General features: G+C 31.6%; 1 protein-coding gene across 4 annotated transcripts in view; it reads left to right on the forward strand.

Moving 5' to 3' along the window:
* The window catches only part of LOC149894188 (mitogen-activated protein kinase kinase kinase 2-like), a 119,097-nt gene that overhangs the window by 78,637 nt on the left and 15,712 nt on the right, over positions 1–24,748 (forward strand). Inside the window, exons 3-5 of one of the 4 annotated variants that reach the window (XR_016453530.1) lie at positions 16,866–16,921; positions 17,225–17,812; positions 18,134–18,257. Coding sequence is in view for 1 of the 4 variants with exons in the window: in XM_090091100.1 (XP_089947226.1) it covers positions 13,468–13,929 (462 nt within the window). In the remaining 3 variants the exon portion in view is untranslated. Of the gene's footprint in view, positions 1–3,753; positions 10,809–13,047; positions 14,013–16,865; positions 16,922–17,224; positions 17,813–18,133; positions 18,258–24,748 lie in introns of those variants that run through there. The other 3 variants (XM_090091092.1, XM_090091077.1, XM_090091100.1) reach the window with 3 other exon arrangements.

A 24,748-nucleotide genomic window follows, 5' to 3' on the forward strand; every position in this document is an offset into this window, starting at 1 on the left:
GAAACTCCGGCAGCCTCTAAGTCATTTTAAGCTGAAGTTGCTCTTCGGTTCTTAAGTGCAATCCTGATTATCATTCTGTCATCGTTGGCAGTTGTCTTCTTAACTTTTCCATTTTTTGGCATACTTTAGAAGGTATTGGTTGCCTTAAACCTTTCGCACACCTTCCTCATTCCAGATTTTGTTGCTCCATTTCCCAACTTTTTGGCGATTTCCATGTACGAATAACCTTCTCCACCTATTGTAACAGCTTTGCATCGCTTTGTAGGTGACAAATAAAAGTACACTAAATCTTCAAGATCACTGTCGACTTTTCACCAGCAATTGTTGAAACTCAACTAAATGACTACAAAACAATGATCTTGTATTTATTGCTTAAAAGATTTATAGGTAAAAATGTTAATAACGTAAATAACTATTAGTCATAACAATAAATAGACTAATTTTCACAAAAGCACAAAAATAATGAGACATTCACCTTTTACTAGACAAACCCGGGGTGTCCATTCCTACGGTCACTAGTGTATTTCAGCATCTTTTGTACAACACATTAACTTCATCAATACGATGGGAATCTAACAACATACAGGCTTCAAGCAACCAACGTTTAAGGTAATCATATCAAAACATAAACCACATAGGTACTCGCGAATGCCATTCAAATTTAGTAGTGCCGGTAATAATTCAAAATAGGCCTCTCCAGTCCCGTGATCGATTCCAGGATCTCCAAAAAACGCGTTTCACCGCAATGTTTTACACGAACACAACGCTATTCCCTGGCTACATCTCTAGTAAGGCCACGCGGTTAACCGAACCGAACCGTTCTTTCGGTTAAAACCGAACTAAGAAAACCGAATCGAACCGAACCGATAAAAATATTTTAAATAATCAACCGAACTGAACCGAAACCGAAAAATGCTGAAAAACCTATATACAAATTTTAAAAATTATAAAACTTAATTTTATATTTTTTTAATAAACTTTATTTATGAAAGTTTAGTATTATTAAACCACAGAAAAAAAATAAGTCAAAAAGATGAGATTGTAAACATAACTCCAAAATAGTCGTAAACAGTTGGCGCAAAACTATATCAAATGTTGCGGACCAAGAAGAATATTGGCTATTAACAGTTTTTGATACCATTGTACTGTAATATGTGTGTAAATTGAACTTTTTTTCTAAACTGTTGTAATTTTTTATTTTACTTAAAAATTAAAATATATTGTATAATATTTTTATTATAAGAACGTTGCTTTTTAATTTAGATAAATAATAAAACAAATAAGTTTTACTGTTTAACATATATTTATTTTTCATAATAGCTTGACAAACATACAAACAATTGTAAATTTTAAATTTGAATAACGAACCCATGCCAAAAATTTCTATACTTCAAGCAAAAATTTTTTACATAAAAGAAAACATTAAAAAAATAAAAATTAATTTATAATTGGGTATTTTTAGAAAAACTATATTTTAAAGTTGTAAAATATATATATCAATAATTATCTTTAAAACCATATTTTGTTTTTATTCGAACCGAACCAAACCGAACCGAATTTTGTTTTAAACCGAACCGGAAAAAAACCGAACCGATGGGTTTAAGTTTAAAATCGAATCGAAAAAAACCGAACCGAAAAATACCTTAACCGCGTGGCCTTAATCTCTAGTGCTTGTATAACCTCGAACAAAGTTTGACCACACAACGACAGCTTTATTCTTCACATTCATTGGTTGTCACGATGACTCGGATAATTTCTGCATCATGGGTTAAAACTATTTTTGAAATCCACAGTTAAAACAAAAGGTTGACTTGACAATATTGCTACGTAACTAAGCAATAACCAAGGTGATCAGTTCTGATTCTTTATCGCAATTGGAGTTCTTGCAATCATCCTAATGGTTGTTCGATGGTAGTTATTCCGTCCTAATGGTCCTTGCTGCATTTAATTGTATATCCTATTTAATACCTGATAATTATTCTATGGTTCAAATATTAAAAACACAAGCATTTTTAATTGAAGTTTTATTGCAAGAGTAAGTTTGTTATCAAATTGGTTAAAAAGTGGCTTAATCGAGAAGTGTTTTTCACAGTGAGTTTATTTTGTCAAAAAAAAACATTCGAAATGTGACCTGAAAGAAAAATGCAAATCTTGTTTCAGCTAATATGGAAAAGTTAAAGCGTGAAGCTGAGAGATAACCCAGAACGAAGACTTAGGAAAACGTGAACAAAATATAGTAATTTACTTTGAAAAACATTGTTAGATAGTTGAAAAGTACTGCACCCTTTTGTATCTTAACAATCAACTTCCAGAACATTTCTCTGTATGAAATTAATACTTTTTGTAGTTTTTCCAGAAGATTCTCACTACTTCTTAAAAAGTTAAAATTCAGATGGGAAAAAAAAAAGAAAAAGAAAACTGAGTAATTTTATTTGTGAAACATTCCAACATAAAATTTATTCCTGCTGAGCATCAAAAAAGGGAAAGATTACAATACCTTATTCTCGGCCATTTTCTCCTTTAAAGACAAAGTTCTGTGATATACTTTCAAATATGCTAACTTTTTTTAAATCTAAACTTTTTTTGAACTATGTGAAAAGACAATCTTCAAAATGACAGCTGCTTATTCATATTCATGCCAAGGTGGTTTTGATGTTAGAATTTCTATAACAGTACATCCAAAAGACCTATAAAGAAACAATGTTATTGTTGGCTCATTTCCCATCTTCAAAATGGCAGCTGCTTCTTCATATTCATGCCAAGGTGGTTTTGATGTTAGAATTTCTGTAACAGTACATCCAAAAGACCTATAAAGAAAAAATGTTATTGTTGGCTCATTTCCAATCATCAAAATGGCAGCTGCTTCTTCATATTCATGCCAAGGTGGTTTTGATGTTAGAATTTCTGTAACTACATCCAAAAGGCCTATAAAGAAACAATGTTATTGTTGGCTCATTTCCAATCTTCAAAATGGCAGCTGCTTCTTCATATTCGTGCCAAGGTGGTTTTGATGTTAGAATTTCTGTAACAGTACATCCAAAAGACCTATAAAGAAAAAATGTTATTGTTGGCTCATTTCAATTTCTTCAAAATGGCAGCTGCTTCTTCATATTCATGCCAAGGTGGTTTTGATGTTAGAATTTCTGTAACAGTACATCCAAAAGGCCTATAAAGAAACAATGTTATTGTTGGCTCATTTCCAATCTTCAAAATGGCAGCTGCTTCTTCATATTCATGCCAAGGTGGTTTTGATGTTAGAATTTCTGTAACAGTACATCCAAAAGACCTATAAAGAAAAAATGTTATTGTTGGCTCATTTCCAATCTTCAAAATGGCAGCTGCTTCTTCATATTCATGCCAAGGTGGTTTTGATGTTAGAATTTCTGTAACTACATCCAAAAGGCCTATAAAGAAACAATGTTATTGTTGGCTCATTTCCAATCTTCAAAATGGCAGCTGCTTCTTCATATTCATGCCAAGGTGGTTTTGATGTTAGAATTTCTGTAACAGTACATCCAAAAGGCCTATAAAGAAACAATGTTATTGTTGGCTCATTTCCAATCTTCAAAATGGCAGCTGCTTCTTCATATTCATGCCAAGGTGGTTTTGATGTTAGAATTTCTGTAACAGTACATCCAAAAGGCCTATAAAGAAAAAATGTTATTGTTGGCTCATTTCCAATCTTCAAAATGGCAGCTGCTTCCTCATATTCATGCCAAGGTGGTTTTGATGTTAGAATTTCTGTAACAGTACATCCAAAAGACCTATAAAGAAAAAATGTTATTGTTAACTCATTTCCAATCTTCAAAATGGCAGCTGCTTCTTCATATTCATGCCAAGGTGGTTTTGATGTTAGAATTTCTGTAACAATACATCCAAAAGACCTATAAAGAAAAAATGTTATTGTTGGCTCATTTCCAATCTTCAAAATGGCAGCTGCTTCTTCATATTCGTGCCAAGGTGGTTTTGATGTTAGAATTTCTATAGCAGTACATCCAAAAGACCTATAAAGAAACAATGTTATTGTTGGCTCATTTCCCATCTTCAAAATGGCAGCTGCTTCTTCATATTCATGCCAAGGTGGTTTTGGTGTTAGAATTTCTATAACAGTACATCCAAAAGACCAATAAAGAAAAAATGTTATTGTTAACTCATTTCCAATCTTCAAAATGGCAGCTGCTTCTTCATATTCATGCCAAGGTGGTTTTGATGTTAGAATTTCTGTAACAATACATCCAAAAGACCTATAAAGAAACAATGTTATTGTTGGCTCATTTCCAATCATCAAAATGGCAGCTGCTTCTTCATATTCATGACAAGGTGGTTTTGATGATAGAATTTCTGTAACTACATCCAAAAGGCCTATAAAGAAACAATTTTATTGTTGGCTCATTTCCAATCTTCAAAATGGCAGCTGCTTCTTCATATTCATGCCAAGGTGGTTTTGATGTTAGAATTTCTGTAACAATACATCCAAAAGACCTATAAAGAAAAAATGTTATTGTTAACTCATTTCCAATCTTCAAAATGGCAGCTGCTTCTTCATATTCATGCCAAGGTGGTTTTGATGTTAGAATTTCTGTAACAATACATCCAAAAGACCTATAAAGAAAAAATGTTATTGTTGGCTCATTTCCAATCTTCAAAATGGCAGCTGCTTCTTCATTATCATGCCAAGGTGGTTTTGATGTTAGAATTTTTATAGCAGTACATCCAAAAGACCTATAAAGAAACAATGTTATTGTTGGCTCATTTCCCATCTTCAAAATGGCAGCTGCTTCTTCATATTCATGCCAAGGTGGTTTTGATGTTAGAATTTCTATAACAGTACATCCAAAAGACCAATAAAGAAAAAATGTTATTTTTGGCTCATTTCCAATCTTCAAAATGGCAGCTGCTTCTTCATATTCATGCCAAGGTGGTTTTGATGTTAGAATTTCTGTAACTACATCCAAAAGACCTATAAAGAAAAAATGTTATTGTTGGCTCATTTCCAATCATCAAAATGGCAGCTGCTTCTTCATATTCATGCCAAGGTGGTTTTGATGTTAGAATTTCTGTAACAGTACATCCAAAAGGCCTATAAAGAAACAATGTTATTGTTGGCTCATTTCCAATCTTCAAAATGGCAGCTGCTTCTTCATATTCATGCCAAGGTGGTTTTGATGTTAGAATTTCTGTAACAATACATCCAAAAGACCTATAAAGAAAAAATGTTATTGTTAACTCATTTCCAATCTTCAAAATGGCAGCTGCTTCTTCATATTCATGCCAAGGTGGTTTTGATGTTAGAATTTCTGTAACAATACATCCAAAAGACCTATAAAGAAAAAATGTTATTGTTGGCTCATTTCCAATCTTCAAAATGGCAGCTGCTTCGTCATATTCATGCCAAGGTGGTTTTGATGTTAGAATTTCTGTAACAGTACATCCAAAAGGCCTATAAAGAAACAATGTTATTGTTGGCTCATTTCCAATCTTCAAAATGGCAGCTGCTTCTTCATATTCATGCCAAGGTGGTTTTGATGTTAGAATTTCTGTAACAGTTCATCCAAAAGGCCTATAAAGAAACAATGTTATTGTTGGCTCATTTCCCATCTTCAAAATGGCAGCTGCTTCTTCATATTCATGCCAAGGTGGTTTTGATGTTAGAATTTCTGTAACAGTACATCCAAAAGGCCTATAAAGAAAAAATGTTATTGTTGGCTCATTTCCCATCTTCAAAATGGCAGCTGCTTCCTCATATTCATGCCAAGGTGGTTTTGATGTTAGAATTTCTGTAACTACATCCAAAAGGCCTATAAAGAAACAATGTTATTGTTGGCTCATTTCCAATCATCAAAATGGCAGCTGCTTCTTCATATTCATGCCAAGGTGGTTTTGATGTTAGAATTTCTGTAACAGTACATCCAAAAGGCCTATAAAGAAACAATGTTATTGTTGGCTCATTTCCAATCTTCAAAATGGCAGCTGCTTCTTCATATTCATGCCAAGGTGGTTTTGATGTTAGAATTTCTGTAACAGTACATCCAAAAGACCTATAAAGAAACAATGTTATTGTTGGCTCATTTCCCATCTTCAAAATGGCAGCTGCTTCCTCATATTCATGCCAAGGTGGTTTTGATGTTAGAATTTCTGTAACTACATCCAAAAGGCCTATAAAGAAACAATGTTATTGTTGGCTCATTTCCAATCATCAAAATGGCAGCTGCTTCTTCATATTCATGCCAAGGTGGTTTTGATGTTAGAGTTTCTGTAACAGTACATCCAAAAGACCTATAAAGAAAAAATGTTATTGTGGGCTCATTTCCAATCTTTAAAATGGCAGCTGCTTCTTCATATTCATGCCAAGGTGGTTTTGATGTTAGAATTTCTGTAACAGTACATCCAAAAGACCTATAAAGAAAAAATGTTATTGTTGGCTCATTTCCCATCTTCAAAATGGCAGCTGCTTCTTCATATTCATGCCAAGGTGGTTTTGATGTTAGAATTTCTGTAACAGTACATCCAAAAGACCTATAAAGAAAAAATGTTATTGTTGGCTCATTTCCCATCTTCAAAATGGCAGCTGCTTCCTCATATTCATGCCAAGGTGGTTTTGATGTTAGAATTTCTGTAACAGTACATCCAAAAGACCTATAAAGAAACAATGTTATTGTTGGCTCATTTCCCATCTTCAAAATGGCAGCTGCTTCTTCATATTCATGCCAAGGTGGTTTTGATGTTAGAATTTCTGTAACAGTACATCCAAAAGACCTATAAAGAAAAAATGTTATTGTTGGCTCATTTCCCATCTTCAAAATGGCAGCTGCTTCCTCATATTCATGCCAAGGTGGTTTTGATGTTAGAATTTCTGTAACAGTACATCCAAAAGACCTATAAAGAAACAATGTTATTGTTGGCTCATTTCCAATCTTCAAAATGGCAGCTGCTTCTTCATATTCATGCCAAGGTGGTTTTGATGTTAGAATTTCTGTAACAGTACATCCAAAAGGCCTATAAAGAAACAATGTTATTGTTGGCTCATTTCCAATCTTCAAAATGGCAGCTGCTTCTTCATATTCATGCCAAGGTGGTTTTGATGTTAGAATTTCTGTAACAGGACATCCAAAAGACTTATAAAGAAAAAATGTTATTGTTGGCTTATTTCCCATCTTCAAAATGGCAGCTGCTTCTTCATATTCATGCCAAGGTGGTTTTGATGTTAGAATTTCTGTAACTACATCCAAAAGGCCTATAAAGAAACAATGTTATTGTTGGCTTATTTCCCATCTTCAAAATGGCAGCTGCTTCTTCATATTCATGCCAAGGTGGTTTTGATGTTAGAATTTCTGTAACTACATCCAAAAGGCCTATAAAGAAACAATGTTATTGTTGGCTCATTTCCAATCTTCAAAATGGCAGCTGCTTCTTCATATTCATGCCAAGGTGGTTTTGATGTTAGAGTTTCTGTAACAGTACATCCAAAAGACCTATAAAGAAACAATGTTATTGTTGGCTCATTTCCCATCTTCAAAATGGCAGCTGCTTCCTCATATTCATGCCAAGGTGGTTTTGATGTTAGAATTTCTGTAACTACATCCAAAAGGCCTATAAAGAAACAATGTTATTGTTGGCTCATTTCCAATCATCAAAATGGCAGCTGCTTCTTCATATTCATGCCAAGGTGGTTTTGATGTTAGAATTTCTGTAACAGTACATCCAAAAGGCCTATAAAGAAACAATGTTATTGTTGGCTCATTTCCAATCTTCAAAATGGCAGCTGCTTCTTCATATTCATGCCAAGGTGGTTTTGATGTTAGAATTTCTGTAACAGTACATCCAAAAGACCTATAAAGAAATAATGTTATTGTTGGCTCATTTCCCATCTTCAAAATGGCAGCTGCTTCCTCATATTCATGCCAAGGTGGTTTTGATGTTAGAATTTCTGTAACTACATCCAAAAGGCCTATAAAGAAACAATGTTATTGTTGGCTCATTTCCAATCTTCAAAATGGCAGCTGCTTCTTCATATTCATGCCAAGGTGGTTTTGATGTTAGAGTTTCTGTAACAGTACATCCAAAAGACCTATAAAGAAAAAATGTTATTGTGGGCTCATTTCCAATCTTTAAAATGGCAGCTGCTTCTTCATATTCATGCCAAGGTGGTTTTGATGTTAGAATTTCTGTAACAGTACATCCAAAAGACCTATAAAGAAAAAATGTTATTGTTGGCTCATTTCCCATCTTCAAAATGGCAGCTGCTTCTTCATATTCATGCCAAGGTGGTTTTGATGTTAGAATTTCTGTAACAGTACATCCAAAAGACCTATAAAGAAAAAATGTTATTGTTGGCTCATTTCCCATCTTCAAAATGGCAGCTGCTTCCTCATATTCATGCCAAGGTGGTTTTGATGTTAGAATTTCTGTAACAGTACATCCAAAAGACCTATAAAGAAACAATGTTATTGTTGGCTCATTTCCCATCTTCAAAATGGCAGCTGCTTCTTCATATTCATGCCAAGGTGGTTTTGATGTTAGAATTTCTGTAACAGTACATCCAAAAGACCTATAAAGAAAAAATGTTATTGTTGGCTCATTTCCCATCTTCAAAATGGCAGCTGCTTCCTCATATTCATGCCAAGGTGGTTTTGATGTTAGAATTTCTGTAACAGTACATCCAAAAGACCTATAAAGAAACAATGTTATTGTTGGCTCATTTCCAATCTTCAAAATGGCAGCTGCTTCTTCATATTCATGCCAAGGTGGTTTTGATGTTAGAATTTCTGTAACAGTACATCCAAAAGGCCTATAAAGAAACAATGTTATTGTTGGCTCATTTCCAATCTTCAAAATGGCAGCTGCTTCTTCATATTCATGCCAAGGTGGTTTTGATGTTAGAATTTCTGTAACAGGACATCCAAAAGACTTATAAAGAAAAAATGTTATTGTTGGCTTATTTCCCATCTTCAAAATGGCAGCTGCTTCTTCATATTCATGCCAAGGTGGTTTTGATGTTAGAATTTCTGTAACTACATCCAAAAGGCCTATAAAGAAACAATGTTATTGTTGGCTTATTTCCCATCTTCAAAATGGCAGCTGCTTCTTCATATTCATGCCAAGGTGGTTTTGATGTTAGAATTTCTGTAACTACATCCAAAAGGCCTATAAAGAAACAATGTTATTGTTGGCTCATTTCCAATCTTCAAAATGGCAGCTGCTTCTTCATATTCATGCCAAGGTGGTTTTGATGTTAGAGTTTCTGTAACAGTACATCCAAAAGACCTATAAAGAAACAATGTTATTGTTGGCTCATTTCCCATCTTCAAAATGGCAGCTGCTTCTTCATATTCATGCCAAGGTGGTTTTGATGTTAGAATTTCTGTAACAGGACATCCAAAAGACTTATAAAGAAAAAATGTTATTGTTGGCTTATTTCCCATCTTCAAAATGGCAGCTGCTTCTTCATATTCATGCCAAGGTGGTTTTGATGTTAGAATTTCTGTAACTACATCCAAAAGGCCTATAAAGAAACAATGTTATTGTTGGCTTATTTCCCATCTTCAAAATGGCAGCTGCTTCTTCATATTCATGCCAAGGTGGTTTTGATGTTAGAATTTCTGTAACTACATCCAAAAGGCCTATAAAGAAACAATGTTATTGTTGGCTCATTTCCAATCTTCAAAATGGCAGCTGCTTCTTCATATTCATGCCAAGGTGGTTTTGATGTTAGAGTTTCTGTAACAGTACATCCAAAAGACCTATAAAGAAACAATGTTATTGTTGGCTCATTTCCCATCTTCAAAATGGCAGCTGCTTCTTCATATTCATGCCAAGGTGGTTTTGATGTTAGAATTTCTGTAACAGGACATCCAAAAGACTTATAAAGAAAAAATGTTATTGTTGGCTTATTTCCCATCTTCAAAATGGCAGCTGCTTCTTCATATTCATGCCAAGGTGGTTTTGATGTTAGAATTTCTGTAACTACATCCAAAAGGCCTATAAAGAAACAATGTTATTGTTGGCTCATTTCCAATCTTCAAAATGGCAGCTGCTTCTTCATATTCATGCCAAGGTGGTTTTGATGTTAGAGTTTCTGTAACAGTACATCCAAAAGACCTATAAAGAAAAAATGTTATTGTGGGCTCATTTCCAATCTTCAAAATGGCAGCTGCTTCTTCATATTCATGCCAAGGTGGTTTTGATGTTAGAATTTCTGTAACAGTACATCCAAAAGGCCTATAAAGAAACAATGTTATTGTTGGCTCATTTCCAATCTTCAAAATGGCAGCTGCTTCTTCATATTCTTGCCAAGGTGGTTTTGATGTTAGAATTTCTGTAACAGTACATCCAAAAGACCTATAAAGAAACAATGTTATTGTTGGCTCATTTCCAATCTTCAAAATGACAGCTGCTTCTTCATATTCATGCCAAGGTGGTTTTGATGTTAGAATTTCTATAACAGTACATCCAAAAGACCTATTAAGAAAAAATAAAAACATATATATACAGTACTTATGTAGTTCTTGCATGTAATTCATAACCTATAGTTGTACTCACCATATATCAGTCTCTCTACCATACATGAGCCCTTTAATTACTTCTGAACTCATCCAATAAACTGATCCATGACAAGATCGACACTTCTCGTCAGAACTAGTTGTCTGAAGGGTATCATTTATTAAAAAATAAAGACGTTTTTACTATGAAAGAAACTTGTACAAAAAAATTTTACATAAATAAAATAGTTTTACTTGTATCCATCTTGAAACGCCGAAATCAGCAAGTTTGCAGTTACCAACTGAGTCTAATAGGATATTGGAACCTGTGTAAGTACAAACTAATTTCAATTCGCAATAAAATTACATTTTTAATAAACAATTACCTGGTATAAATAATTTTTTATACCTATTATTCAAACTTGTTTGTAAATTTTCAAGTTTTCTAGGTAATTTTTAAATAATATTCTGCACATGTTACCAGTTTCCATTTACTTGATCAAAAATAATTCTTCACCTCTATCCTTAAAATACTACTAGTGTCCACTACTAACATAATTTCTAGCATATAGTACTAAACTTAACACTAATGTCCAGCACTGAAGATAAGCTTAACTTTAAGTTTACGTTTAATTATAATAACTTTGAGTTCACGTTTAGTTAAACTCACATTTAGTATTGTAAACTAAGGAAAGACCTTTAATATCCCTGTGGATATTTTCAAGTGATCCTTGAAAAAACAATTTGATTTTTAAATAACTTTTTCTAAAAACTTTTAAAAGAAATACATTAATGCAGCATCTGATATTCTTCTTCCTAATTTACTGTTTAAGTTTGCTAAAACCGCTATTGTCCCAAAGGAAACAAATAAATCTGTAATTACAGAAGCATTCAAAGTTTATATTATTTTTTTGTTATTCTAAAAATAAAACTTTTTCTAGTTAAATTTTTTTATTTTTTTTATTTTATTTTATTTTTTTTATTTTCTTTTGTTTTTTGTGTTTAATGTGTTAAAATGGGTAAAATTCCACTACTGGAATCATAAAATTTTCTGTTTAAAAATTTTAAATTTAACTTAGTGGTATCAAGAAGTTGTAGTTAAAAAAAAAAACTTTTTTTCAAAGAACAAATCATGGGACATAAAATTAAAGAAAAAAAATGGGCATTTTAAGCTTTATTTTGAAACTTTAATGTTCTACTTTCTAGGCTTTCTAGCAAAGCACTTTCAAAAGAAAAAAAAAGAAGAAAAAGTCTTATTGAGTATACATTTTGGTTCGCAGTAAACTGGTAAAATCACTTAAAGAAATCCATGAAGATTTGGTTTATTTGTATTTAGATGGCGCTCTTTAGTACATAACCATTTGAACAGAATTAGACCAAATTCAACAGAATTAGACCAAAAAAACAAAAGTAAAGGCAATTGTGTGACCTTTTGATGGACAGCAAATCCTGGATATGCTTGTAACAGCTGGAACTAATGAAACTTTTAATGGGTGGGTGTTAAAGAATCCCAGAGAACAGTTTTCTGCTGAGGTCAATTTGATCCTAAATGCTTACTGCCATGTTTAAATTGACAGACCCCCTTCTGATCCACTGCATGGATAAGGGAAAAACCATAAGTGCTCAAACATACAACAAAAACATCCACTAGCCTGTTGTCAGTGTCATTGGCAAGCAATGACTTGTTTTTAATTAATTGTATCATTAATTTTGGACAAAATTAATGATACAATTAGTTAAAAACAAGTCATTGCAAAAAAGTTTCGTTTTTAATTAATTGCATCATTAACTTTGGACAAAAAACTTTGAAAGACAAATTTAAGTCAATGATACAACATTAAAGAGCTCTTTCTATTTAGGAAAACTACAATATTATAGGAAAACTACAATATTGTAGTAAAAGGTTTAATCTTAAAAATGTTAAATAAAATTGATTGGACCTATAAAATCCACTCACCCCTTCCACATATTCCATAAAAATAGAGATGAATGTTCCTTCTTGAGATGCACCAAAATATTTTACAATTCGCTGGTGATTCAACTTTTTATAAAGACTTGTTTCATTTGGAATTTTTTCCATTTCTTTTATGTTGTTATTTCTGGCTTTAATACATTTCATAGCAAATTCTTTGCCAGTATTTGAATCTTGGCAAAGATAGACCTAAAAAACAAGAAAACATTTCAATCATTTCTAGAAAATATAAATTAATAAAAATAGTTAATACATCGGTCAACAAAACGTTTTCTTCTTCTAGCTGTAAAAATAGTCAGAATTATTTGTGGACATTTTAACTTTATTTACATTCATCTAAGTTGCAACATACTGAAGAAAATAAGGGAACAGAATTCAAAAGCTTCTATAAATATTTTTGAATTTTTTTTTCTTCATTAGGAACTATTAGGATTTAAAGTAATAATCCTGATAACTCTGATTATTTATTACTTAATTATTTCCATGATTTTCTTTCTTTTAAATTCAAATTATTTTAATTATTTCTTGTTAGATATTAGAATTTTTTTTTTTATTTTTGTAACTGCTTCCTTTTTATAATTTTTATAATTTAATTAGAATTTTAAAGAAAGTAGAAAAATTGTATTCATTTGGAGAAGTGTAAAGAGAGAAAGAAGGACACTGATGAACAAGAACCAAGACCTGGAAGCTCAATGAGCAATATTAGCCTCTTGTCAAATGAGTCAGATACTTCAATTTCCGAAGGATCTATTATGTCCAGCTCCACACCAGCAAAAAGGTTTAAAAGTAGTAACTTAAATAACTTTGTAGTTAGAACATCAAATGATCAGAAAGATGCCGTAAGCAAGTTGCCCGGTTTTTTACAATTCAGTGGAAAATTGTGAGTTTCAGAAACTTTGCTCTCTTCTTTGTCCTGGGTATGTCCCACCAAGCCGAAAGAAACTGGGTTGAGATCTATTAAATGAAGTCTATGATGATCTGTCAGCTGGGATAAAGAACGAACTGGAAACCAAAGACATGTTGGTAATTTGTCAAGATGGATGGTCTAGTATTCAGAATGACCTAATAATTGCTCACTCATTTTATGATGGAAAAAAGAGTTATCTGTACAACATAGTTGACTCAGGATCAGAAAAAAAACCTGCAGAATACTGCTTCAAAATCATCAATGAAGCTATAGTTAGCATAAAAAATGATTATGATGAGTTTGTATTTGCTGTCTGCACTGACAATGAAGCTAAGATGAAGAAAATGAAAGAGCTGATCAAACAAGAGTATCCTGATATGTTAACATATGGCTGTAATGCACACTATATGAATTTGCTACAGAAAGACATTTGCAATTCTTTTTCAACAATTCTAAAACAGGTTGTGGAAGTTCAGAAATATTTTAGAAATGTGCATATGGCCCATGGTTTGTTAAAGAAAAAAGGTGGATGTATGCCTCAGCTGCCAAATGAAACACGCTGGAGCTCTTAAGTTGCCTGCATTGAGACATACCAGAAAAATTATAACTTCTACGTGGAGATCTATGGAGAGAAGATGGGAGATTTTCTGGCCAATATTGGAAGAATAATTGAGAATATAGCCATCAATTGTGAGGCAAGTTGTCTTCTTAGTGTTGAAGGAAAAAATAAAATTTTTTCCTTCAACACTAAGAAGACAACTTTTAAAATCTGAAAAAAATTCTATTTCTATTATTAAAGTGTAATTTATATTTGTTTTAGTTTATTCTTGATGATCCCAGAGGAAGTGTTTAACTGGAAATCTGTCAAAACCATCTGAAAAGCTGACAAGAATTGAAAATTATTGTAATAATCAAACAAAGTAAAATTATGTAAGGAGAATTTTATTTACAGCTCTTCAATTTATTAAATTTTCCTTGTAAAAGCTCTTTTCAATAAATAAATATAACTATTACCATGTGTTTTTAATTATTGTTTTGAAAAAAATTAAATGTTTAAAGATAGTTTGAATGCAAAATAGGTATTATGTCTTTCATTTTCTAAGCAAAAAAAGCTATTTTTAAAAAAACCCAATAAAACCCACAAAAACCCAGTGGGCTGGGTTTTTTCCAACCCTGTTTTAAAGTGTATATGTTCTTAAGCCGGTAAAAAAACCTTACAGTTTGAAAATTAGTTTAGCCATATTTTCAAAAAATGTCAATAAAGAAAACAATGTGATTTGCCATTTCAGCCTCAAACCTTCAATTAATATAATTGTAAGCAATTGGTCACAACAGATCAAAGTGACCTAATAAATTGAATACCCTGTTCACTAATTCATTTGAATGTTATGCAAAAACTTCAATTTGGCAAACAGACTTAATATTTATATTAAATCTTTATATTTCATTTATACAAAATTTTTAACATTTTCTTCTTACAACCAAATTGTTTATCTAAAATTTATTTTTATTAAAAATGTAAACACTAATAAATTTTTATTTAATCTTTAATTAAGCAAAAGAAGAAAAAAACACTTTTAAATAAACATTATAACACTTGTTAACTAAGATGGCAGCCTTTTAATTCAATATTATCTTTAACTCAAAACCTTTTAACTTAATTTCAAAAAAGTTAATACATTTGAACACTATTTGGATGCACAATCAGTAATATTCCCTGCCAAAATAAAACAAACTGACAATTTATGAAACATTTTTAATGCAGCTTCTAACTGTGACTGAAGATCCTATTCTATATGTAAACAACTGCTAAAAGCTTTTAGTTAATAAAAAGTTGAAGTCATACTTGCTTTTATCATGTTTATCAAATCAGGTCTTTCTGTCTCTTCCAATGCACTTACTAAAACATCTAGTGTGGTAGACTCATGATACTTTCTCCAGAGACATAACATTCTGTATGCTTTCTCTTTTAAACAAATTTCTTTATTGTCAATGTTATCCAGCTCAGTATCTTTTACAGATAAAGAATGACCAAACTTCTTCCAGTCTTTCCCAATCACGTTACTTAATGACTCAAAAATATCATCCATGGTAGATTGGTGTTTTAATGTAGTTTTTCTTGAAAGAGGAGTTTTTGTAATAGAAAGTTCATTAAGAAAAAAAAACTAAAAACTGAAAATTAATGATTAAGGTGTTTAACAAAACACATTGTAAATGTAATTACTTAAAGAAAGAATAAGTTCAAATTTGCATTGAAACCACAATTCTTTTGTGCTATAATTTTCACATCATGTTGTTTTTGTTCAACAAAAGCATTAACACTACTGAAAAAAGGTGATTAACAAAGTTACCAAACTATTTAGACAAACAATCAAAACAACTACACAATAAATGTATATAATTTATTTGTTGTCAGAGTCAATTTAGATCAAGTTTGAAATTTAGAGCAATATTTCTTTTGACATCAAGATTGATTTATTGACTAACGAAGATAGTTATTCATGGTAAATAGGAAGAAAAATCTTTTTAAATGTTATCTTTTTCAAATGTTGTATATACTATTATTATATTGTATAAAAATTACTTATTCCGTGCAGGTTAAGGAGGAAGCTTTGTCTTTTTGAAGTTCAACATGCTTGGAACTTAAAAATATACTTATTTTAACGCATTCATTTCTGATTTTCAATTTACTAATATATTTTAGAGACCAGTATCTTTATTACTTATTATAAATTCCTTATCGTTTTGTAAAAGTAACTCATCCCTAAAAGTAAACTTGAAACTAAGAAATGCGCAATCAAATTTTTAAAACAACTTTAAAATTAGATGCCTACCTGTTCAAAAATTTATTTTGCTCAAGCAAACAATGCACATAACGAAGTCTCAAAAAAGCTTAAACTGAAAGTTTAACCAATCATCTTTTCATATTTTGAATATTCACTGCTAAGCATTGGCTTTTGGTTTTCTGTTAATAGCAAATAATGCAGTCATGTTAAATTTAATTTCTAGTTCAATCATGAGGTATACTTTTCCAAAGTTATCCCTCAAAAATCGTCACAAAAAACCGCTAACACATATTTACAATTTTTTGGTTTTCGTTGGTAAAGAATAAAACTTTTTCCAGACATCTATATGTAGTTATATATTTAGTTATATATAGTTAGAACTAATGTTAAATGTAGTTTTTATTACTTACTTTCAAAAAAAAACTATTTCTTTGGTTAATCTTTCAAATTCCCATCTTAAATTTCATCTTTGTTGGACATTTAAAATATGCTTAGAAACATATTTTTAAAAGTCCAACATTAATTTAATTGAGATTTACAACACAATCGCAATTTGTGGCACAATCAAATCTATGACATGTTTACTAACTCTTAGCAAAAATTCAATTTCACCTTTTCACTTTTTCCAGATAGTTGATATTTAAGATAACTAGTCAAATATGAAAATTTGCCTGGCAACATTTTCATGAATAAGTTGTATAAAACTTTTGGTATCAATTCAGGTTTCTTTAGTACCAGGGTCAAACATGCCATGTGATGTTAAGATCTCAGGCCACAGGTAAAAAGGCTTACCTTTTTTCAATTGCTTATCAGGTACAAAAATATTTATTGATGAGCTTTCTCTGATCCAATGAAATTAAGTGAAGTTTTAGTTATTTCAGAAGATTTGATTGTTGGATTTAAAATATTAATTGCGATTAACTGCCAGCAGGAAATCTATTCAGAGAAGTTGGATTCATATTGCATATTTAATTTTCTGATATGATAATTCAATTTTTATCTTAGGACTTTATGTTATTGTGAGGGTTTGGATGATTTTGTTGTAATGCAATAAATTCAGTTGAACATTTTCAATTTTCAGGGAAAAAGCGCGTTTGATTTATGAAGATGGTGAAACCTCATCATGTGATGAAGTAGCTAAATATAATCTCAACAAGAAATATGATGATATCATTCCAGAAAAGTTGAGGAGTGCTGATAATGTGCATTAGTTACTTGGGAGAGAATTTAGAAATCTGGTCAAGGAACATAAAGGAACATTTAAATCCTTTTCAGAGAAGGGTGAACTTACAAAAAAAAAATGTTGATTCAATTCAGAATTACTATCCAATGACTGTATGTAACATCAAAAAATGGAATCTGCAAAGCGAAGAAGTCAATTTGGTGAGTTAAACGTTTTTATGAAGAAGAAAACAAAAAGATATGAATCTCTGGAAATACTTGATTGTGATTTTTTACTGCAACACAGTTTTTGACTGGCCAGGTGAGGTATCATATCTTACATACAATTTGTTTAAAGTCAGTGCAGCACTGCACTAATTTTACACATTGACATTTCATTTTACTTATTGACTGTCAAACATGTTTTGAAAAAAGAAAAGCTCTTGGGAAAATGTCAACATTAATAAACACTAATGGATTTCAGATTCTTGAAACTAATTTTATTTTTGCTCATCCTATAATACTAAGTGCATAGAGAATAACTGAGAAACTTTATTCAAAATGGCCTTGGCTTTCTGGAATTATTAGGTTTGGTTTGAGTTGTTGTTAAAATATGCTTTATGTTGCTCATTATGTAAAAATTAATATAAAATTTTTTAATTTTTGTAATTTTTTTTTTTTTTAAATGGATGGATTTAAATAATAGGTTATTTACTAATTTATGTCTAATTTTATTTATTTTGAAAAATTTCTTTTCATTTTTCCCCTCATTACAAGTTTTGAAGAAAATTGTAGCGTAACAAAAAAAAAAAAAAACAGACAAAAGAAGTTTTTTATTTTTCTGTTTCATTTAAAAAATTTTTTGTAACAAAGTTTATGACTTTAAAATTTTGATCTTTCCAGATAAAACTTGTTTCCCATAAACAAAAAGTTGTTATCTCCGAAAAATTTTCAATAGAGCAATAACTCAGCCAATTAAGTTATTATATAGGGACAATTGCCCTTATTTTTTCGAAATTTTGATATTTTTTGAAAAGTTTGTTTAACTCCGAAACATGAATATAATTTCTAATCTTCAAAAAAAACGATATATTTCTTGATAAATTCTTGCTTACTTTTTTTAAATTTGAATGTAAGAATTTTTTATGGCAACATGTACAGCAACAAAGTGTATGTATTTTTTGTGTGCATATCCTGAATAACTGTTTTCAAAATTTTGTAATTATATCCTCCTTGCGCTTTAACATTCTGTTCCTTATTACATTCGAAGATAGGCCATTTATATTTCTATTAAAATACAATTTTATCAAGTTTTCAAAGGCTAATTTATGCAAAAACATAGACAAAAATATGACAAAACTTACAAATTTTTTATTGAAACCACAAAAACCATTTTCTCTCCAGATTTGCAACTATGATGTGCAAGGTTCTTGAAGCGAATCATGTACGCTTGTTCTATCTCTGCCAAAATTATTCAAGGATTATCTATATTTAAAATTTGCACCATGTTTTTTTTTATTTCTCATCATTCGGATTAATCTTCATGAACTCTACATTCAGCTCGATTCATTCAAAATCATTTTTATTGGGAACGCAAAAAAGTTTTTGTTAGGGTTAACAGATAAAGTTGTCAAAAAGGTGTAATTTGGAAATTTTCAATGAAGACTTCAGTGTTTCTTAATCAAGTTCCTAGGACATCAAACGCCGCTGAATTAATCAGTATTATAAAGCTTTCGACTACTAAGTAATAAGTATCGTTTTTCTGCGATGTGCACCATATACTACACTGTGCAGTATGTGCTAAAAATGAATTTGCAGCAAGCTCTAACAGCTCCGAAAATTTGTGCGAGTAGTTTATGCCATTTGCAAATTTATATATACTGATACTTGTGCAGATTAAAATAATTAACGAAAAGTTTAAAGAGTGGTCATAATCGTCGTAGCAAGAATACAAACGCGTGAGCAGGCAGATACTATTTGTAATGTTTCGATTGAAAAAAAACTTAATGTAATTTGAATTCAGCAAGAGTTTGAGACTAAATGTTAGGGTATATCATACTTTTGCATGTTTTAATTTTCATTCAGTATGTCACTTTTCCTATGTATTCATAAACCCTGAGTTGAATGGTATAATTTATTTTGGTGAAAAAAACAAGTCTAGCTACCGGGAAAGCGTTTTTAATTTTCAAAAATATTGTTTTTTTTACTAAATGATTACTGTTTATGTTATAAATGTACATAATAATTATTTAAAATATTGTTTAACCTTATGCTTAATTTTTATAATATGCTTTGAGTTTTTAACAATATTATTTTGTGTATAAGTATCAGTTAATATTCAAATATACTTTGAAAATATTATAACTACCATTTTAGATTTTATTTCAAATTAATTGCTATACTTGCTGTATTTATATCTTCCAGATTCATAATATATTAAAAAAAGAAAAATGGCATTATCAGTTAGCAAGAAAACCAGAAAATCGATTAACACCAAACTAAGTGAGCATCTTGGAGGTCCTAAAAACACCATTACACCTATGGGGTGCTTTATTGTAACCAATGTACACTCAGGTAAAAGATCTTAACCGGGCCTTCTTCTCACATAATTGATTCCATCACTTCCAAAAATGGAAATTTTGCTTTCATCACTCTGAATAACTCTTGCCCAGTCTTCCTTTGTCCACTCCTTGTGTACTTTTGCCCAAATGAAACGATTCTTTCGTTGTTTTTTGTTTAAATATGGTTTTTTTTCTGGGTCTTCTTGCTTTTAAACCATTTTCAAAAAGCCTTCGGCGAGTTGTTCTTGAACTAACCGAAACTCCGGCAGCCTCTAAGTCATTTTAAGCTGAAGTTGCTCTTCGGTTCTTAAGTGCAATCCTGATTATCATTCTGTCATCGTTGGCAGTTGTCTTCTTAACTTTTCCATTTTTTGGCATACTTTAGAAGGTATTGGTTGCCTTAAACCTTTCGCACACCTTCCTCACTCCAGATTTTGTTGCTCCATTTCCCAACTTTTTGGCGATTTCCATGTACGAAAAACCTTCTCCACGTAATGTAACAGCTTTGCATCACTTTGTAGATGACCAATATCCTTTCGCCATTGTAAATAAAAGTACACTAAATCTTCAAGAGCACTGTCAACTTTTCACCAGCAAATGTTGAAACTCAACTAAATGACTACAAAACAATGATCTTGTATTTATTGCTTAAAAGATTTATGGGTAAAAATGTTAATTAATAACGTAAATAACTATTAGTCATAACAATAAATAGACTAATTTTCACAAAAGCACAAAAATAATGAGACATTCACCTTTTACTAGAGAAACCCGGGGTGTCCATTCCTACGGTCACAAGTGTATTTCAGCATCATTTGTACATTACATTAACTTCATCAATACGATGGGAATCTAACAACATACAGGCTTCAAGCAACCAACATTTAAGGTAATCATATCAAAAAATAAACCACATAGGTACTTGCGAATGCCATTCAATCTTAGTAGTGCCGGTAATAATTCAAGTTATGTCTCTCAAGTCCCGTGATCGATTCCAGGATCTCCAAAAAACGCGTTTCACCGCAATGTTTTAAACGAACACAAATCTATTCCCTGGCTACATCTCTAGTGCTTGTATAACCTCAAACAAAGTTTGACCAAACAACGATAGCTTTATTCTTCTCATTCATTGGCTGTCACGATGACTCGGATAATTTCTGCATCATGGGTTAAAATTATTTTTGAAATCCACAGTTAAAACAAAATGTTGACTTGACAATATTGCTACGTAACTAAGCAATAACCAAAGTGATCATAAATAATTGAGACCAAAACTGTCGAGAATAACTTCGTCAAGATGTCATTAGCGTGTTAATGTATGTAAGGTGTTAAAGCATATAAGGTGTTAATGTACGTAAGGTGTTAATGTGTGTAAGGTGTTAATGTATGTAAGGTAGTGATTGACCGAAACCGAAATTTGAGCCGAAACCGAAAGTACCGAAATTTCGGTTCAGTAAAGCCGTAGCCGAAGCCGTAACTGAAATTTCGCCTGAAGCCGAAACCGAATTTGAAGAAATTTGAAAAAAATGTTAAAAATCCTTGAACCTTTTATGATCACCGAGTTTAAGCAAAAAATACTATTTTACGTTTATCTAAGCAATCGCCATGTAGCTTAGTTTGATAAAAACTGTAATATGTAAAAGAAAAAAAGTAGAATATATCTAGACATTTTAATAATTAAAGTTAACAATTGAAATATTTTCTATACAGAATAAAAATTTTTCCATATTTTCTGGCAAAAGTCTATTTCTTTCATTTGAAAGAATGTCTCCAGCAGTTGAAAACAACCTTTCAACTTCGGTAGATGTTGGTGGAGGTGTATGGAATCTCTTTGCCATTTTTGCCAAACCAAACTTTGCTTTTAATGTTGTTTTCTCTTCATACTCTTTCCAAAACTCTAAACAGCATGAAGATGTTGGGCTTTCTAAGTACTCGTTTAAAACTTCCTTTGCCAATTTGGAAGTTGGATTTTTGGATCTTTTATTTTGTGACTCTGCAATGATATTTTGCATCATTGAAGAAAATCCAGTGTTCTCAATAGACTTAGTTTTCATCACAGGAGCAGTTTCATTTTTGCTCAAAATGGAACTAATTCCAAAAAAACTTGTTTTTTAGCAGCTGAAAAGGCTTCTTGGGATCTAAATAAGTGGTGCTTGAATCTGGGATCAAGAAGTGTTGCTACTGCAAAATGATCAATGGTGTCTAAGTCAAAAAAACGTGCCTCCATTGCTTTCTTTAAAGCATTTTTTATGCCAATCACTTCTTTGTCATCAGAGAGAACTTCAAATGACTTCAGGATAGTTGTCACAATTGGAATACATGCACTGATGCAAGCATCCTTTCCAGAGAGCAATTTGGTGGCTTCTTCGAAAATCGCTAAGATGTTTACCAGCTTTTCACAAAGGTTCCAATCCTGTACAGTGAACTCAATGCCGCTGGAAGGAAGAATTAGCAGCGAAGTAGCAATTGCTGATTTCAAGTACAGAATTCTTTCAAGCATGTAATAAGTTGAATTCCAGCGTGTTGTAACATCATTTTTGAGTCCGAGCCTGTCAAAATTGTTCATTTGAACTTCTTGTTGTTTGTAAAGCTCAGCAAAGAAGGAATTTGAAAAAGAAGCATGAGTGCAAAGTTTTTAGCATTTTTTTATCAAGTTTACAGCACTCTGGAGTAAAAAAAGTTCTTTTTTAATTACTAGCTGAAGTGAATGATTTAGACACCCAGCAGATTTGTAAACACGCTGTGGTTCTTTGAAAGCTGCTTTTATATTTGCAGCATTGCCTCTTAAGTAGACTGTGATCTTGTCCTTTAGCTCCCACTCTTTCACAACATTCTCAAGTCTTTGAAAAATATTTGAAGCAGTATGTTTTTCATCAAACTTGGAAGATGACAGGCAGAATTTGATCCGTTCCCCTTTGTCTGAAATGAATAGTGCCATCATGCCCAAGTACTCATGATGAAAGGATGACCAAGCGTCCAGAGAGATGGAAACAGTTTCAGCATTTCTTTCGTTAAGCATAACTTTCGTTGCAAGCTTAATCTTTTCATAGGCTGGGTTAAGCATGCTTCGGTAGTATTTCTCACTTCAAAGTGTGGTGTAAAAGCTGCATGATGACGTAAAAATCCCGGATTATTCACAATTGACCAAAGCTGTAAGTCGAGGATAATTATTTTAAATATAGATCTATGAAACTTCAGAGCTTCTTCGGAGTTTGAATCAAATTTTGAGATATTGTCGACCCAGCAAGGCATTGTAAATTGCAACATTTCAGTCCTCTGCCGTTTTGATCTGATTTCAAATAAGGGTATTGTTCTTTTTTTAATTGTAAGAGGCTCAAGTTGATCTGAAGTTGGTATATTTTCAGGATTGTCGGTAGTTGTGAGTATTGCTGTTTCAGTTAGGAGATTTTTTAGAGTAAGCTATGGGTGCCGACTTCTTAAATGTGACGAAAGTCCGCTTAGTGATTGAAGTTTTGGATTGTGGGATCCACGAGATATTTTCAAATTGCAGACATTGCAAGTTGCGTATTTGGACTCACTGGCTGTTACGGTAAAATGATTCCACAAATAGCTTTTCTTTCGATTATGTTCCATTGTAAAATTTTGCACTGAGAAATTTTTAATGAAAATAAAGATTTTGGTTACTTAACTGAAATATTAACTTATTTAAAGAATGATTTGAGAATAATAACTTGAATCAATTATGTAACGTGATTTCAATTAAAACTTCTGCAATTGTTATAATTAAAAATTGATTTTCTAAAAAACAATTAAAATTAGGAAATCGTCATGATCCGACTCTAAATTTAAAAAAAGTAGATAACCTGACTTTTAAAAAAAATCTTAATAATGTTGCGGTTCATTTCGGTTGTGGTTTGAACCGAAATTTCGGCCGAAACAGGAGAAGAAAAAACTGTTGAAGCAGAAATTTCGGTTTCGACTTCGGACGAAACTTCGGCCGAAGTCGAAAGTTTCCGTTCACTAGTTACTTCGATGTGATACGATTGTGAGGAATAGTATAACATCGGAGGTGCGATGTAGTCCGAGGCCGATGGGAAATCTCGAAATATACGATCATGCGTAAATCTCGAAACGATAATGTGTAAATCTCGAAATATATCGCCCTCTCCGATATATTTCGAGATTTACGCACTATCGTACGATATTTTCGCGTAATTTCACAATAAATCGTATTTACAGTGTAAACTCGTAATTCTGATATTTCCGATGTATTTATCTATAATCACGAGGTTTTCGCAAAATTACAGCAAAATTTTGCGAGCCACCACAAACCATCGGATTCTTTTAATATCGGAAAATAAAAAGATTAAATCTTTTTTTTTTTTTGTTACTTACATTTCGCAAACCATCTAAATTACTTTTTAAAGTAAATTACTTTCACATGACTTACTTTTAAATTGATTTAAATAGACAAAGAAAAAGTAAATAACATTTTTATGTTAATTACTTTTACTAGTAATAATAAATTACTTTAACAAGTAAAAGTTACGCATTTTTAAAATTAACTTTATGTAAGGAATTTTACACGTAATATATTATTTTACTATGCTACTTTTTAAAAAATGAATTACTTTTAAATGTAAATATATTTGATAATTTAATCTAAGTTATATCAAGTAATATTTGTTTAAAAGTAACTTTTTAACATCAGAGTAAGTAAAAGTGCTATCCCTAATAGATTTGTAGGAACTAAATATAAAAAGTTTAATCAAATTACACCTTTATTAGTTTTCTCTCCTTCGGAAATTAATTTCCAATCAATTTCCAATAGAGTGTTTAATTGCGGAGGGAATTTGCGAAAATCTTATTCGGTTTTTACAGTTACTCAGCGTAGTTAAGGTGCTTTTCAAAAAACTGCCGTC

This window comes from Hydra viridissima, unplaced genomic scaffold, assembly GCF_058129835.1.
Source record: "Hydra viridissima isolate aposymbiotic clone 2 unplaced genomic scaffold, HvirCarnegie_v1 scaffold_1, whole genome shotgun sequence".
In the NCBI taxonomy this organism is placed as follows: domain Eukaryota; kingdom Metazoa; phylum Cnidaria; class Hydrozoa; order Anthoathecata; family Hydridae; genus Hydra; species Hydra viridissima.